The sequence below is a fragment of the Protomyctophum parallelum genome, assembly GCF_964188405.1.
Source record: "Protomyctophum parallelum genome assembly, chromosome: 3".
NCBI lineage: Eukaryota > Metazoa > Chordata > Actinopteri > Myctophiformes > Myctophidae > Protomyctophum > Protomyctophum parallelum.
Window position 1 is genome coordinate 4280357 of NC_139698.1, and position 17500 is coordinate 4297856.

At 41.9% G+C, this 17500-nt stretch overlaps 1 protein-coding gene across 1 annotated transcript in view; it reads left to right on the forward strand.

Moving 5' to 3' along the window:
- Window positions 1-5194: 5194 nt before the first annotated feature.
- LOC310856092 (discoidin, CUB and LCCL domain-containing protein 1-like) overlaps window positions 5195-17500 on the forward strand; it is a gene marked incomplete at its 3' end in the record, with an annotated part of 77004 nt that continues 64698 nt past the window's right edge. Inside the window, exon 1 of the mRNA XM_083761309.1 lies at window positions 5195-5370. Within this exon, the coding sequence (XP_083617435.1) occupies window positions 5271-5370 (100 nt within the window). The 5' untranslated portion in view covers window positions 5195-5270. The remainder of the gene's footprint in view (window positions 5371-17500) is intronic.

Genomic DNA, 17500 nt, shown 5'->3' on the forward strand with positions numbered 1-17500 from the left:
CCTGTAGTTTAGTTTAATTGCACATGTAAAATAATAACAACAATATGGTAAAATAAAAAAAAATACAGAAAGCAAATATTTCAAATAGGAAACAAGATTCGTTACATGCATGATGTGCTGGAAGTGCCAAAAGAAACCCAAAGGGGCTTATCGAGTGGCCTTCCTATAGAAGCTACACAGTAATGAACTTAAATAACAGAAATTAAGATATGAATAATATTGGTAAACCTAAGGATTGTAAATAATAATAATAATGAAAAGAATATATTCTAATAATAAAATATCAAATAATAACATGACTAGGGCGTGTTGCCCAAGCTAGTTAATACAAATTGCAGGGGTAAAGCAGGGGTGCCCAAAAGGTAGATCCCGATCTACCAGATCACAAAGGCTGTGCAGGTAAGACCACATGACACGACCCTAAAGAATATTTCAATTCAATATATAAAAGACCATTCTTGGCATGTCTGCCACTTGAATTAAAGGTGACTTGATCTACAAGCTCACAGCGAGCTTGTAGGTCTGCTATTTTTGAAAAGTCGAAGAACCACTGACATAGAAACATATTATTATTCATTCAATTAAACACCCTAAAACTCATAGTAGATCTAAACACCGCAATAACAATGTATAAGGCACAAAATCACCTGCTCCCGAGCTGTATCCAAGAGCTGTTCTGGCCTAGAGAGAGCCGCTACAACCTAAGAGCTGTTCTGGCCTAGAGAGAGCCGCTACAACCTAAGAGCTGTTCTGGCCTAGAGAGAGCCGCTACAACCTAAGAGCTGTTCTGGCCTAGAGAGAGCCGCTACAACCTAAGAGCTGTTCTGGCCTAGAGAGAGCCGCTACAACCTACGAGCTGTTCTGGCCTAGAGAGAGCCGCTACAACCTAAGAGCTGTTCTGGCCTAGAGAGAGCCGCTACAACCTAAGAGCTGTTCTGGCCTAGAGAGAGCCGCTACAACCTAAGAGCTGTTCTGGCCTAGAGAGAGCCGCTACAACCTAAGAGCTGTTCTGGCCTAGAGAGAGCCGCTACAACCTAAGAGCTGTTCTGGCCTAGAGAGAGAGCCGCTATAACCTAAGAGCTGTTCTGGCCTAGAGAGAGAGCCGCTACAACCTAAGAGCTGTTCTGGCCTAGAGAGAGAGCCGCTATACAACCTAAGAGCTGTTCTGGCCTAGAGATAGAGCTGCTACAACCTAAGAGCTGTTCTGGCCTAGAGAGAGCTGCTATACAACCTAAGAGCTGTTCTGGCCTAGAGATAGAGCTGCTACAACCTAAGAGCTGTTCTGGCCTAGAGAGAGAGCCGCTACAACCTAAGAGCTGTTCTGGCCTAGAGAGAGCTGCTATACAACCTAAGAGCTGTTCTGGCCTAGAGATAGAGCTGCTACAACCTAAGAGCTGTTCTGGCCTAGAGAGAGAGCCGCTACAACCTAAGAGCTGTTCTGGCCTAGAGAGAGCCGCTACAACCTAAGAGCTGTTATGGCCTAGAGAGAGAGCCACTATACAACCTAAGAGCTGTTCTGGCCTAGAGAGAGAGCCACTATACAACCTAAGAGCTGTTCTGGCCTAGAGAGAGAGCCACTATACAACCTAAGAGCTGTTCTGGCCTAGAGAGAGAGCCACTATACAACCTAAGAGCTGTTCTGGCCTATAGAGAGAGAGCTGCTATACAACCTAAGAGCTGTTCTGGCCTAGAGAGAGAGAGCCACTATACAACCTAAGAGCTGTTCTGGCCTAGAGAGAGCCGCTACAACCTAAGAGGCACTTCCATGTTCAAACAAATAAATACTAGAACAAACATCAGAGAGGTGCATATCGCTCAGAGGGGTCAAGCTGTGGAATGGATTGGATGACGAACTAAAAAAACTGTAGTACAATAAATACATTTAAAAAATTGTATAGATCAAAAATAGTAGATACATAATTATAGAACATTGATATGATGTTTTGTTTTCTCGTTTTGTGTTGTTGTTTTTGTGTTGTTGTTGTTTTTGTTCTTTTGTTGTCTTGTTCCTGTTAACTGTATTGTCCTGTCTGTCTTTGTTTTTGTTTTATGTTATGTTTGTTTGTTTTTGTTTTCTTTTCTTGTTTTCTTTTTCTCCCTTCTGTTGTTTGCTTTGTTGTATTATTTTACCTATGAAAGCCATTTATCTGTTAGAAGGGTAGGCACTATAAGCTTAAGCTTTTGCAAAATATATATATATATTTTGATTTGATTGATTTGTTATAATGACCAAAACAAATAAAACTCTACTCTACTCTACTATAGCTTTTTCAGAAAACTGTCAGGATGTAGAAGACATTTGTAGAATCTGATCTCAGGTCAGAATGGAAAACTGTCAGGATGTAGAAGACATCTTTAGAATCTGATCTCAGGTCAGAATGGAAAACTGTCAGGATGTAGAAGACATCTTTAGAATCTGATCTCAGGTCAGAATGGAAAACTGTCAGGATGTAGAAGACATCTTTAGAATCTGATCTCAGGTCAGAATGGGAAACTGTCAGGATGTAGAAGACATCTTTAGAATCTGATCTCAGGTCAGAATGGGTAGATCTTGTTCAGCTGGTCATTTTGAAAGTAGCTCTCAGGTCAAAAAAAGGGTGCAGGGCACCCCTGCTTTATAGGTTCATACTTTATAGGTAAGGTACATTTTATTTATTTATAAAGGACCTTTCAAAACAAATGTCACAAGGTACAATAAACAAAATGAAATAAAACAAAAAGAGCATCACATAGATCAACAATACAACGACAACACAATGCAATACATTAGAGTAGTGATACAAATATATAAACGTGAAGTAGGCTACGCTACAGTACATAGATAGACAGTATTACAGTATTACAAACCAAAGTGCTTACGAAACAAATGTTTTTTTAGTTCTTTAGTCATTGCACAGTTTCACCGCAGGGTGGCAGTGTTCCGCCGCAAATGATGGGGCAATATTATTCTGTCTCCCTTCAAGCCCCTTTTAAAAATAAATATTGAATCCGATCTACAAGCTCACACAGTCAGGTTGTGCAATTTACACTTTATACTAGGCATTTATTTAACTTTTTATCCAGAGAAACTGGTGTTGTGAGCTTGTAGGTGTGTCTACTTATAGAAGTGTCTATTTGTAAGTCTCTAAATGTTTTGATGAATTGAACGGTAACCCCGTTTCTGTTTTCCTCCCAGAATTTCCCCCAGTGGGGGGTGGGGAGAGGCTGGACAGCAATTTCTCTAACTATAAACTTTCATGACAGCCTAAAGTACAAATATAATTCATGAAAAGCTACTACAGAAGTTGTTGTAGGATATGTGGGGATTATCTGACGAGGTACCATTTGAGAGGGCAAAACCTTATACATATACTAAATAATACTAAATTGTTTATAGGGTTGTCCAGTATTCAATTGAACATGGTGGACCCTAATGTAAACAAGTGTAATGCCTAATTGGGTCGATCGTCCACTCACAGTTAACAGTCTTTGTATTATTGAGTTTGTGCTTGAAATGTACTGTAATTCTGCAAACTGTTAATAAATATTTCAATCAATCAATCAATCAATCAATCAATCAATCAATCAATCAATCAATCAATCAATCAATCAATCAATCAATCAATCAGGTATATATCAGGTACTTTTCACAATAAGCTAAGTCTTTATTCCCTTTTATTTTCTGGAATCGATTAGAGAAAAATACAAAATACAATAAAAAGGTTTAGCTCTGAAATTACGCAAATTCTCTATTTTCTATTTTCTATTAAAATTATGTAAACATGGGAAATGTAGAAAATAAATATAAAAATCACACCTGTGTGAAGTGATCGGGGGGGCGCTCTTTTCATCTACGGTGTCATCAACTCGTTCTGGCCAATCAATCATTATTCTTTTAATGTGTGTGTGTTTTTACACGCACACTCAAAACTGGCCATGCATTAGCCCAGGGGTCCTCAACTAGAAATGATGAAGGTCCACAAATATCTTTTTGAATAAGACCGAGGTCCGGTCCCATGCGCGGCGTCCATCGGAGAGCGGGGCTCTATGCCCGTTTAGTATGGTCAAGCCAAGCTTATACAAATCAAATCCCCTTCCACCCAACCAATAATGGGGTGCAGAGTGCAGGCCGCCCGGAGTGGAACTCCAAATCCAAATCACACTGCGCGCGAGCATAGCGCGCGCCAGAATTTTGGGGGCCCTTGGGGGACATTTTGGGAGCCTTTGCAGCAATTTCACATGAGAAATGTACCATCTGATGTTATTTATATTATTAACTAGGCCTACTTCCCTCCATTAACATAAGACACACAATGTAGTTGTGCTGCAGCAACACTGCCTGAATTGAATTGAAATTGACTGTGGCTGGCCTGGCCTGAGCTTAGGAGAGATTTCTTTTGCTGGCCTGACCTGATGCAAAAAAAAAACAAAAAAAAAGAATCCCTATAGGGTCCGCAGAGAGGTGGTCCGCGGTCCGGTCGTGGACCGCGGTCCGCCAGTTGAGTACCCCTGCATTAGTCTATATCAACGGCATTCAGTGTTCAAAATTGAGAGTTTTTTTAGAGTTTTATTTGTTTTGGTCATTATAACAAATCAATCAAATCAATACATTTTTTTGCAAAAGAAACAGACCAAAAAGGTGTATGCTGAAGCCAAAGCTTATAGTGCCTGGCTAACCTTCTAAAAAATAAATGGCTTTCATAAGTAAAATAATACAACAAAGCAAACAAAAATAAAATAAAATAAAATCTAAATAAAAAATAGAATAATAATTGAATGCGACCCGTCACCCATACACAGCCTACAAAATGGCCCCATATGGGTCCGCGACCCCTGCTTTGGGAACCAGTGCATTTTCACCAGAGTCCCCGCCCACCCACGTGACCCACCCCCCCCCCCCCCCACCGGCGCTGCCCAAATATGGGGAATGGAACGCGTGGAGAAAAATAAATGTGTTGACTGACACGCGGGAGCAGCCAATCACAGCGCACAGCGGCATGTGGGCCGCGACAGCCAATCACAGGCCAGCATGCATGGGGGCGGGGACAGCCATCCACGGTGACGGCACGCACAGCATGGGGGCGGAGACAGCCAATCACAGGCCAGCATGGGGGCTGCAACAACAAACAACAAGTCAAGAAGAGAGAACAACTTCACTTCACTTCTTCACTTCAGTGTGCGTGCGTGCATGGAGTCGTGCGTGTGAGCCAGAGGCGCGCACCTTGCGTCCAGGATAAAACCATAATAATACTATTACATTATTTTTTTATTGATGCATTTGTGTTTATTTTATGATGGTGACGAACGCGCAGCAACAACATGAAGGTGTCACTGTGTGGATTCTCCTGCGTGTGTTTTCTACCGTAATGACCGTGGTCCACGGACAGCAGGGTAAGATTCCGTTCTTTGAATTTTATTACTTCATTATCTCTTGATTCGATTAAAAATGTGGCGTTCATTCATTTATAATGTATATAGCCTATACCAACAACCACTTATTCTATAGGTTCTCAAACTTATTATAATTTTTTTGTGTATTTTCCCGAAGACTCTCCCTTAACTCTGAGAGAGTACAGAAATGTTAAACTCTAGAAAGTGTAGCAAAATGTAATTTTGTTAGAAATTGTTACACAGATGTTTCAGACCCATGAATGAAGGGTCCATTTGGTTCCATGTGTTACACTCTCAGAGTTACAGACCTGTAAGGGTCCATTTGGTTCCATGTGTTACATTCTCAGAGTCACAGACCTGTAAGGGTCCATTTGGTTCCATGTGTTACACTCTCAGAGTTACAGACCTGTAAGGGTCCATTTGGTTCCATGTGTTACACTCTCAGAGTTACAGACCTGTATGGGTCCATTTGGTTCCATGTGTTAAACTCTCAGAGTTACAGACCTGTAAGGGTCCATTTGGTTCCATGTGTTACACTCTCAGAGTTACAGACCTGTAAGGGTCCATTTGGTTCCATGTGTTACACTCTCAGAGTTACAGACCTGTAAGGGTCCATTTGGTTCCATGTGTTACACTCTCAGAGTTACAGACACTGTAAGGGTCCATTTGGTTCCATGTGTTACACTCTCAGAGTTACAGACCTGTAAGGGTCCATTTGGAACCCCCCCCCCCTTTGAGAGTCACATGAGGACCAGATTCTATACAAATGTCCTCTAAATCATGACAGTTTTCTGAAAAACCTTATGTTTGTATATCAGTGGTTTTCATGTGTCTGCCGACCCCCCCCCCCCCCCCCCACCCCCCCCCCCCTCCCTCGCCCGGAAGCTAAAATATGAGTTAAATACGTTTCCTGCGAAAGAAGAATACATATTCAAAAATTTGTGCCACATTTTCACGATCAAAAAATTAATAAAAAAATAGCATATCTACAAGCTCGTAGATCTGCAAATTTTTTTGTGCTAAAGTTGCTAAACCTCCTTCTGGACTAATGTCTGACTTTTAGCAGCATCGCGGTTACAATATTACAATATTAACACCTCTTTTTTTAAATTTCTTAAAAATAAATGTGTCCCACGATTTTTCTCAGTCCAGGAATGTCCGATCCCTACACGCTATACCTCGTTGTAAACGTGACTAATCGACGTTTAAAATGACATAAGATACCAGCACCAATTGTTATTATTAAAGTGGAGAAATAATGGACCAAATCCTTCATTAGATCATTATTGACACAGTGTGAGAACAGTAAAGGCGGTTTGGGCATCTGGTTAGGATGCCTCTCGGGCGCCTCCCTATAGGGAGGTCCTCGACGCACGTCCCACTGGGAGGAGACCCCGGGGCAGACCAAGGCGCAGTTGGAGGAAATACATCGACTCACTGGCCTTGGAACGTCTCGGGATCCCCCCCAGGAGGAAGTCACTAATGTTGCTCTGGAGAGGGAAGTCTGGAGCTTTCTGCATGGTGGAGCCGTTGCCCCCGCGACCCGACTACGGATAAGTGGTTGAAGATGGATGGATGGATGGATGGATGGATGGATGGATGTCAATGGCGTTCTTAAAACAAACATTGAACTAAAAATAAACATTAAACCTGTATATAGGAGGGGCTAGCGCCCGTCAAAAATAAAACAATAAAACATTTGAGACAACATAGCCAATTTTAGATCAAGGTGCCATCCGTGACATTAATCAGACCCAGTGTGTGTGTCCAGTGGAAACCTCGTTTGAATCTGATCTCAGGTCAGAATGGGTTAATCAGACCCAGTGTGTGTGTCCAGTGGAAACCTCGTTTGAATCTGATCTCAGGTCAGAATGGGTTAATTTGCTCCAGGCGAGGTGAGGCAAATTAAACTGTATACGTTATTATTACGGTACCACACACAGACGGAACTATTAACCCATACTGACCTGAGATCAGATTCATACGAGGTTTCCACTGGACACACACACTGGGTCTGATTAACCCATTCTGACCTGAGATCAGATTCAAACGAGGTTTCCACTGGACACACACTGCAGTCTGATTAAGTCATACTGACCACAGAATAATGAAACGCTGCTGTTGTTTGTTTCCATCAACGGTCCGCGGAGGCTCAAGTGGTCTTAGGAAGGAAGGTGACTCCCTCCCTCCCTCCCTCCCTCCCTCCCTCCCTCCACAAGGTCAATTATTTCTGGTGAATCACTGGGTTTTTAACGAGGTCGAGTTGGGAAAGATCGGAGGCCCCCGGGGGGGGGGGGGGGGGGGAACGACGACAATAGAGGAGGCGAGAGGTCCTGAAAGGTCGACGCATGCAACAACTCCGTCTGCAGTGTTGGTTTAGGGCAGATTCATGGTATGGTGTGCACTTGGCAGATGTTGTGGTACGTAGTGTGTGTGTGTGAATGCCGCGTACCTGCCACCTCCCTCACCCTGCAACCCACCCTCAGGCACAGTTGGTAGTGCTGTCGCCTCACAGCTAGAAGGTCCTGGGTTCGATTCCCGCTCGGGGCGCTGTGGGCGCTGGCGGCGTGTTTCCTCCTCCGCGTCATCAGTGCCCATACCCGAAGGCGGGGCCTTTCTGTGTGGAGTTTGCATGTTCTCCCCGTGTCCCCTAGCGTAGGTACCCTCACATGTTCTCCCCGTGTCCCCTAGGGTAGGTACCCTCACATGTTCTCCCCGTGTCCCCTAGGGTAGGTACCCTCACATGTTCTCCCCGTGTCCCCTAGGGTAGGTTCCCTCACATGTTCTCCCCGTGTCCCCTAGGGTAGGTACCCTCACATGTTCTCCCCGTGTCCCCTAGGGTAGGTACCCTCACATGTTCTCCCCGTGTCCCCTAGGGTAGGTTCCCTCACATGTTCTCCCCGTGTCCCCTAGGGTAGGTACCCTCACATGTTCTCCCCGTGTCCCCTAGGGTAGGTTCCCTCACATGTTCTCCCCGTGTCCCCTAGGGTAGGTTCCCTCACATGTTCTCCCCGTGTCCCCTAGCGTAGGTTCCCTCACATGTTCTCCCCGTGTCCCCTAGGGTAGGTTCCCTCACATGTTTATTGTTTATTGAATGGATCCCCATTAGCTGACGCCGTGGCGACAGCTAGTCTTCCTGGGGTCCATATAAAATACATACAAAAAATACATACGGTAAATACAAATACATTCAACAAAGTTAAATACATGGAAATACATAATTACAATTTATTCTATAAAATTTAAATGCAACATAATGAGAATAACGTTATGGTCATGTGGTCAGCTGTAGCAAGTGTTCCTTTAAAGCATATTTGAAAGATAATTTATGTTGTGTTATATTAATGTGAGGTGGTAACATGTTCCAAAATGATATTGATCGATACATAACTGTTTGTTTAAGGAGGTTCGTTTTTGGAGCAGGGAGTGATAAATGACCGAGGCTTGCAATTCTGGTGTTATGATTATGTCTGTCACTCGATTTTAATAACTGTTTGAAAAAGTAATCTGGTGTTTGATTAGAAATTGTGTTTCTAACAAACATGAGGACACTGCAATGGAGTTTGTTTTTGACAGATAACCAGGACAGGCGTTTATGCATATATTCAATATTTGTGCGAGTAGAACAATGAAGTGCCAGTCTAGCAGCTCGGTTCTGAACAAGTTGTAGTTTGTTCAGGTCTGCTTGAGTCGCCGCTGACCATACAACAGGACAATAATAAAGGTGACAAAACACCAATGACTGTATCACTTGACCCATGACTGAGGATGTCAAGTATGTGGAGCACTTCCTGACCATGGCTATACCTCTACCCATCTTAGTAACAATGCCATCAATATGATCCGACCATGACAATTCACTGTCCAGTAGAACTCCAAGCAGTTTAGTTTTCTTAACCTGTTCTATTGGTATACCGGACATTGATAGGTGCAGCTGAGGGTCACCAATAAGCATATGCCTGGTGCCAAAAACAATACTTTTTGTTTTGGCAACATTCAGTGCTAGTTTGTTATTTTTCACCCAGTTAGATACCCTCTCAAGATCCAGATTTAAATTACTCACTAACTCGTTTAATGAAGGGGCAGTACTATACAGAGTTGTGTCATCAGCATACATTACCATATGGGTGTTCATAGCCACACAAGGGAGATCATTAGTAAAAATAATGAAAAGTAAAGGACCCAAACAGCTTCCTTGAGGAACCCCACAATAATTATACTTGCATTCGGATAGGCTACCATTAAAAAACACTCTCTGTGATCTCTCCGATAAGTAGCTCACCATCCAATCAAGTGCCATATTGCTAAATCCATATGTTTTTAGTTTAGATATCATTATGCCATGGTCTATGACATCAAATGCAGCACTAAAATCGAGCAAGACAGTGCCAACCATCTTCTTGATGTCCATTTGAGTCAGCCAGTCATCAGTCAACTGAGCTAAAGCAGTTGACGTGGAATGACCTTGCCTATAAGCGTGCTGGGAACTAGTGATCAATTTGTTATAAATAAAATATTCTTGAATTTGCTTAAAAACTACCTTTTCCATTAATTCACTCAGAACAGGGAGTATGCTTATTGGCCGACTGTTTGGCCCTGTGAATTGTTTCTTTTTATCCTTGGGCAAAGGAATGATCTTTGCCTCCTTCCAAGCCTTAGGACAAACTCCATAAGTTAACACTACGAAGTCTGAAAAAATTTCACTACTACTCAGTCGGCTCACGGTCAGGGGGACCGTGTTTTTGGTGCGATTTGATTGGCCACTCTCTCCCCCACTGATCGTCCCTCTCCAGCTGGAGAAGACATTGTTCAAGCCTGCATCCCATTTCCAACGAATTAAATCATAATATGTTTCTTAACACATGTTTTCACTCCTAAAATGTATAAAACTAATAATACATGTGAAAAATATTTATTTTGCCGTTGCCCGTTACTATATTGCAACATAGCCATGGAAGAGTGTCGCGTTGCTGCCTTTTGTTGTCCTTTTTTTTTCTTCCAGAAGAGCAAAGATCACTTGTCTTTTCTCGTGTGTTATCGATGTAATTAATATATCTGACCCCACGTGATGTACAGACTGCTTGACTAGGCATGTAAACATGACATAATTGTATTAATGTTTAAGTGTAATGATGTTATTGACCGGATTGTCCGTAGTCCTCCAGCCGTTAGCTTACAGTTGCTAATATTATAAGCTAACAACATTACTAAAGCCAATGTATTGCATTAAATGCGGTCTGTCCGCGGTAAATTACTTATACAAGTGAGTCGCGTTATATCTACCTAAATTACCAGCCAAAGTACATTCCAAATAAACAATTATTAGCCACGTTATGTTGTTATATCAGTTTAATTAATAAAAAACATCGCATTTGTCGGCCGTTAGCACTGTGAATTCAACATCCGGTGAGGAGAGGATACGGATCGTGTATGTATTGTGTATGGAAATCGGCGCATACAGACAGATACACGACCGGATGTAAGCCTTGCACACTAAATAGACATTTACATGCTTTCCTGAGAGGGAGAGAGAGAGAAAAAGGAAAGTTTTGACTGACAAAGAGCTGGCGATATTGAGCCTATATGCCAGAACAAATTAATCCACAGCAGCATGCCTACATACGTTCCACGTCGCTTGCAGAAAGAACTGTTCTTTTGACTGACAAAACATTTAGCGGTTCGGGAGGTCTATCTGGTTGGAATTATTTCAAACACTTTATTTTGTATCGCGCGCATCGGCAAGCGTTCTCGCTTCATGGAAAGTAAATGTCGGGTCGTAACCGAGCATTCAATAATAATAATAATAACAATGATAATAATCATTGTATTCCTATTCCTATTATCTTATCAAAATAATAAACAAATTCCAAGTTAATTAATCAGCCAAACGTATATGATTTAATTCGTTGGACATGGAATGCAGGATTGAACAACAACAACAAGAATGCCTTCTGTTTGTGTTCTTTTTTTTTCTCCACTTTCTTTCAATCATAACTCGCTCATTTTTTGCTCATTTAAAAAGATTCAAAATACCATGTAAACTATGGAATTGGGGCTTTCATTTGGTATATAAATCGGTTGTGTAGGCGCTCTCTACGAAACGATATCAAGTGAAAAGGAAATGTCGGGGAATCACCATTAACACCATTATCAAGAAAGGGGGACAGTTATATTTAGCCTGTCCAACTACTAGTTACTTTGACCAACAGTATTACAAGCAGCATATAGTTCACATACATGACGAAATACGACATTAGAGTTATATATTGTCCCCCTCTATTATATAGAGGGGGAAACATTATAGGCTACGCAATGTAATTAATATATATTTGATTGATTGTGCCAAATAATCGCCTTTTTCCCTCCACCCCTCTTTACATAACTCGCTTATTTTTTGCTCATGTAAACTACGGAATTCTGGCTTGTGTATGCCCTCTCTACGAAACATATCAAGTTGAAAAGGAAATGGGGCAGCTTGCAGATTAACCATTTTCAGAAAAGTGGTATACATTTAGGCAACAATTAATGTGCTATTGTGCTATTCTCGGCCAATTTTCTACCGATTGTCCTAATTCCAAATATATAATCCGTGAAGTGTACATTTTCATTGGGTGTATAATAATGTATTCATAAGAGAGGGAAGAAAATAAAAAATAAAAGTGAGTGCGTGTAGGCAACAATGACGTCTCCAGCTCCAGAGGTGTGAACGAGTGGTGCGGGGGTGGAGGGATAAAGGGGGAGAGCGGTCGAATGGGCCGATATAGTCAGACTGAGTAAGAGATATATGCCTAAAATCATATTTACAAAACGTTTCAAATGGGGAAAAAAACAGAGATGATTTCAATCGAATATTTAGACAAAGTCATGCAAGGGGAACTTTCTCTGGACTCCATGGGCTGAGAAAATAAACATTGAAATCTCAAATTCGGTCAGAACGGCTGCTCAGACTTCCTAGTGTTAAGCACCTATTAAAAATGTGACTAATCGGATTAGATATATGGGATGATGCAATTCTTAACAGTTTACTGTCTAACATGTCAGTACCAGCAGGTTTGTCACATGGCAGTGATGACAGCAAGTTTTCAATGTCAAAGCTACTTACTTGCACAAAATCAAACTTACAGTTTTTACCATTCATTATGTTATTTTCAATTAATTTGCATGAGGAGGAGCCATCAGATGGTGACATATTTTCTCTAAGAGTTTCAACCTTGCTTGTAAAGTAGTTGTTAAAGTATGTGGCAATTTCAGCTGGTTTAGTCAGAAACTCTCCATTAATTTCAATAAATGAATTAGTCTGGTGTGCAGATCTTCCCATTATTTGATTCAAAATTTTCCACAATTGTTTTCCATTATTTTTGGAGTCATTAATTTTATTCTTATAATATTCTTTCTTTTTGCTTCTATTTATTTTAGTGACGTGATTTCTTAATTTACGGTAGGCCTATTCCATTCTGTGAGACAGCAAACCAGATGAGTCAACCAACTTTTTAGCTTCGTCACGTTGCCTCATGATTGATTTGAGATCAATGTCAATCCAGGGGGCGCCATTGGCCCTGACAGTTGTTTTTCTGACAGGAGCATGTTTGTCTACAATCTGCAAAAATGATTTCATGAATATCCCCAAAGCGACTTCTGGGTCCTCCTCAAGACAAACAGTTGACCAGTTAACATTTTTCACTTCATCAATAAACAGTTCTTGATTAAAATGTTTATACGACCTCTTATGTATAACCAAGCAAGGTGCTTTTGGGACCTTAGTTTTCCTTTTAATAGAGCGCCGAAGTCTGACGTCACTTTCAGTAGAGGGCGTCAGTCCCCAGGTTCATGTATTTGTTTAGTTGCATTGAAATCCCCATTGAGGCGATTTGAGATCGCCTCATATAACAACTGTGTTTGAAAAATAAACATGTCACCCCGGCCGCTTCACTCATATGGATATGAAGAATCAACTGACTGAGAGAAAACGCTAATGTTACTGCTGCTGAATTAGTTAGATTTTCGCTAGAAGCAGACTGTATCATATATGAGTGACTGACTGTTGCAAACGATACAGAGACACCTTCCCGACAATAACGCCGAGACAGCTTGTTTATTTTTGGACCACAACGCTTATAGTAGACGATATTAAGATCACCCCATGTTATTCTCCATAGAGAAATCACTTCCGCGAACCAGGGGAATCGTCGGGATGAGCGAGTTACGTCAGGACTTCGGTGCTCTATAGCAATTAAATTGTGATCAGTGAAGCCAAGAGCTATCGATACTGTTTTAGTACATTTTTCAGGAACATTTGTGAATAGGTGGTCAATACATTTGGATGATTTTAACCCATTCTTATTCATTGTGATTCTTGTTGGTAGAGTAATGGTCTGTGTAAGGTTACATGCATTAGCTACAGCAGTAAGTTTCTTTTTGAGAGGGCACATACCTAACCAGTCGATATTGGTATCGCCAGTCCAATAAATCTCTCTATTTTCATCACTAGATTTATCCAGCATCTCACAGATTGAATCTAAGTATCTTAAATCCGCACTAGGCGGCCTACAGCAACAACATACAAGTATGGGTTTAGTCTGTGGCAGATGGACCTGTATCCACAGTGCCTCAATTTCATCCAGCATCAAATCATTTCTTATTTTGGCAGGGATATGATTCTGCACATAAACAGCTACACCTCCACCATATTTATTCCTATCCTTCCTAAATAAATTGTATCCATCCACGCCCAATTCTGAATCCTCAAAAGAGGAGTCAAGATGGGTTTCAGATATTGCCATAATGTGAATATTATTTGACATCATTATATTGCATAAATCTGGGATTTTATTTCTTAAGCTGCATATGTTTAAATGAGCTAATAACAGGCCTTTGCCTGGTAAATTAAAAGTGGACGAACCCATGATAAAGTTCAGCATTCATAATAAAGAAAACATTTACAAAAAGTGCGACAACATTAAGCCCTAAGTTCATGAATATAAAATTATCAAGACTGCAACAAGGCATATAAAAATAAAACCTTTTGTCAGTCATTATAAAATTATAAAAACTACAATAAGGTACGAGAAAAAAGTACTGTCTTTCAGTCATTGTGTGTGTGTGTGTGTAAATGTTCACATGGGCGGGTCATACCTCTCATAGCAAGTCGTTCAAACATCGAATTTGTCCAGCTCACTGATGTCATTTATGACAACTACTTTTTCCTCTTCACCATTCAGCTTGATGAGCACTTTGCAGCTAGCAGTCCATGTAGCCTGAATTTTGTCCTGTTTTCTCAAATAGCGTGCCCGTCTGGCTATCTCACCGTTCCTCTTGGTGAGGTGCTCATTGAAAAAAACATCAGACGCTTTCAATTTGCTACGCTGCTTAAGGAGCGCAATCTTGTTCTTTCGGTTCGTGAAGCGAATGATTATCGCTGGAGTAGCTCCTTTGGTTCTACTGGGCAATGTGTGACAGGCTTCGAAGTCGCGCCTGTCAACCGAGATCTTCTTACTCTCCAGGAAGGCAACCACCTGATGTTCCAGCGATTCCGTCTCGGGCTCAGAGGGCTCTCCCTCCCGCCTTGCGGTGCCGTTCGCCACGGCTGTCACTCTGGCGTATGACCGGTGTCTGGTCTTCAGCCCGCTGATGATCAGGTTGTTCATCCGGGAGTATTGCTCCAAGTCATCCACCCGGTGCTCCAGCAGTTTAATCGTTTCGTCTTTTTCTGTGTTCAGTCTTCTAAATGACTGCACTTCTCCCACCAGATCCATTATTTTCTTTTGTTGGTCGACAACTTTAGAGATTTCTGCCGACATGAAGTCAAGAGATTTTTTAATCTCTTCCATCTCGTCCTCCTCAAAGTTGGCAGTAGCACCCCTCTGGTTCTGCTTTGTTTTTTTCTGCTTTCCCGACGGCATTCTGCTCGTCTCTTCCATCTCGTCCTCATCAGAGTAGGCAGTAGCACCTCTCTGCTTTGTTTTCTGCTGCTGTCCCGACGGCATTCTGCTAGCCTGACACACGGCCCGAAAGAATCGAGCCTCACCCGACTGCAAGAATAGCCTCTTCTGCTACCTGGTTCCCGGCTAGAAACGAGCCTCACCAAGCACAAACAAATAGCTTAAAGATGGAGTGCCACAATTTTTGTATTTTTCCAGCTTTTCATGTGTCTATGGGGTGACAGTACTTCATTAGACACCCTGGAGTCGTTTTTATGTCCAATGGTGTAATAACTTTGTATTTAGGGTTTCTTCCTGGAGGCTGAACCCTTGACGGTCAAACGGGCCAATGAAGTAAACACGGATAGTGTGACGTAAAAATATTGCACGCACACACGCACCTCCCCCTCTATACATATTTTTTAAATACGACAACCTCTGTGGGCGGAGCTGCCTGCCACATACACACGTGTGAACTGAACAGCGCAGCCAGTTTGCTTTTGCTGCTCTGTGTGTGTCTAACTGTGTGGCAGATTTTCAAACAGTCATTTCACACATTACCAGTTCACAGCAGAGCAGACTGTTTTTCGTTAGATTGGAAGCAAGTAAATGTTCACGTCGGGTCCTCAGGAAGGAAACCACAACAAACCAGTCTTATAGCCTACCTGCTCTGCTGTATAGTTGCTCTTGTTGTTCTCAAGGAGTAGGTTGTTTCTTTTATAATCACAGTGGTCGGGCTTTGATACAGAGTGTAGTGTCACAGTGTGCATTCTTGTTGGCTGTTGTAGTCAATATGTATGTAGGTCCTAATACTTATACGAGGCTGTAAAGTCAAGAATTAGAAGTATGTTGTGTCGCGCTGGATGTCATGTTGCCATGTCTGGCTATTACAAGCGACTTGGGCTTGTTTTCATATAAGTAACTTTCAGGGGAGATGTGGTTGACTTGACCAATGATTCATGTGAAGGACCCTCAGATTAATATGTTGTTAAAAGGATTGGTGTTGTTGAAACGTTTTCATAAATATTCACGGCAATTTCTGTGACTTATTTCTGTGGACCTGGCCGCTTGTTTCTTTAAATCTGGCGACTTTTGCTGAAACTCAACGCAGTCAGATAAAGGACAGTTTTAATGCCAGGGTGCTTAGCTGGAGGAAATCAATAGCCTACAATATATTGTAGGCTAAATGATCTATCAAACTAATTGTTTCTGCTGTTAAACTATGATCGAATTGGATGATGAGCTGAGCTGATTGCGACAATAGGGTCAATATAATTGGAGGAAATAAATAAATGATTATAAAAAATCAGAAAAAACAGATCTGATATGGTATGGATGCATGGATTATATGCCTATACATGGATGGTGGCAGTATAAGTGCATAATGGTGCCTATACGATATCTCAGAAATATTGGAAGTGTTCACTTCTAACATTCACAAAAACATGAGTTTTTGTTACATTACAGACACCAATTTGCCATTTTGTAAACAAAAGGGCAGAGCCATGGGCTGTCCTTTTATAAGGAGGGGGAGGGACTAGGACAAGTGGGTGGTCTTAAAGGAGGAGGCGGAGGGACTGGATTAGGTGGGTGGTGCTATGGTTAAACTCACGCATACCTAATGAACTGGTGGGTGTGTCCACATAAAACCATCATTTTAACAAATACTGTACACTTTTTTGAAAAAATTATACCTCATATACACCTAAATACACCTGATGATCATGTTTAAGTGTGGAAAAAAATCACGGCACTCCATCTTTAACTGGTGTCAAAACGTTATCGCCCCAGTGTCCAAAGCAGATGTACAAAACTGCAGCAGTTCACAAACATAAGCAGAGTTCCACAGAGTGGACAGAGTATCACTATAAAGTAATACAAAAAGTGAAAAGACAGGTGAATGCACACAGCACAGCACAGCACAGCACAGTTCTCCCCGTGTCCCCTAGGGTAGGTACCCTCACATGTTCTCCCCATGTCCCCTAGGGTAGGTACCCTCACATGTTCTCCCCGTGTCCCCTAGGGTAGGTTCCCTCACATGTTCTCCCCGTGTCCCCTAGCGTAGGTACCCTCACATGTTCTCCCCGTGTCCCCTAGGGTAGGTTCCCTCACATGTTCTCCCCGTGTCCCCTAGCGTAGGTACCCTCACATGTTCTCCCCGTGTCCCCTAGGGTAGGTACCCTCACATAAAACATGCAGTAATCCTGGTCTCT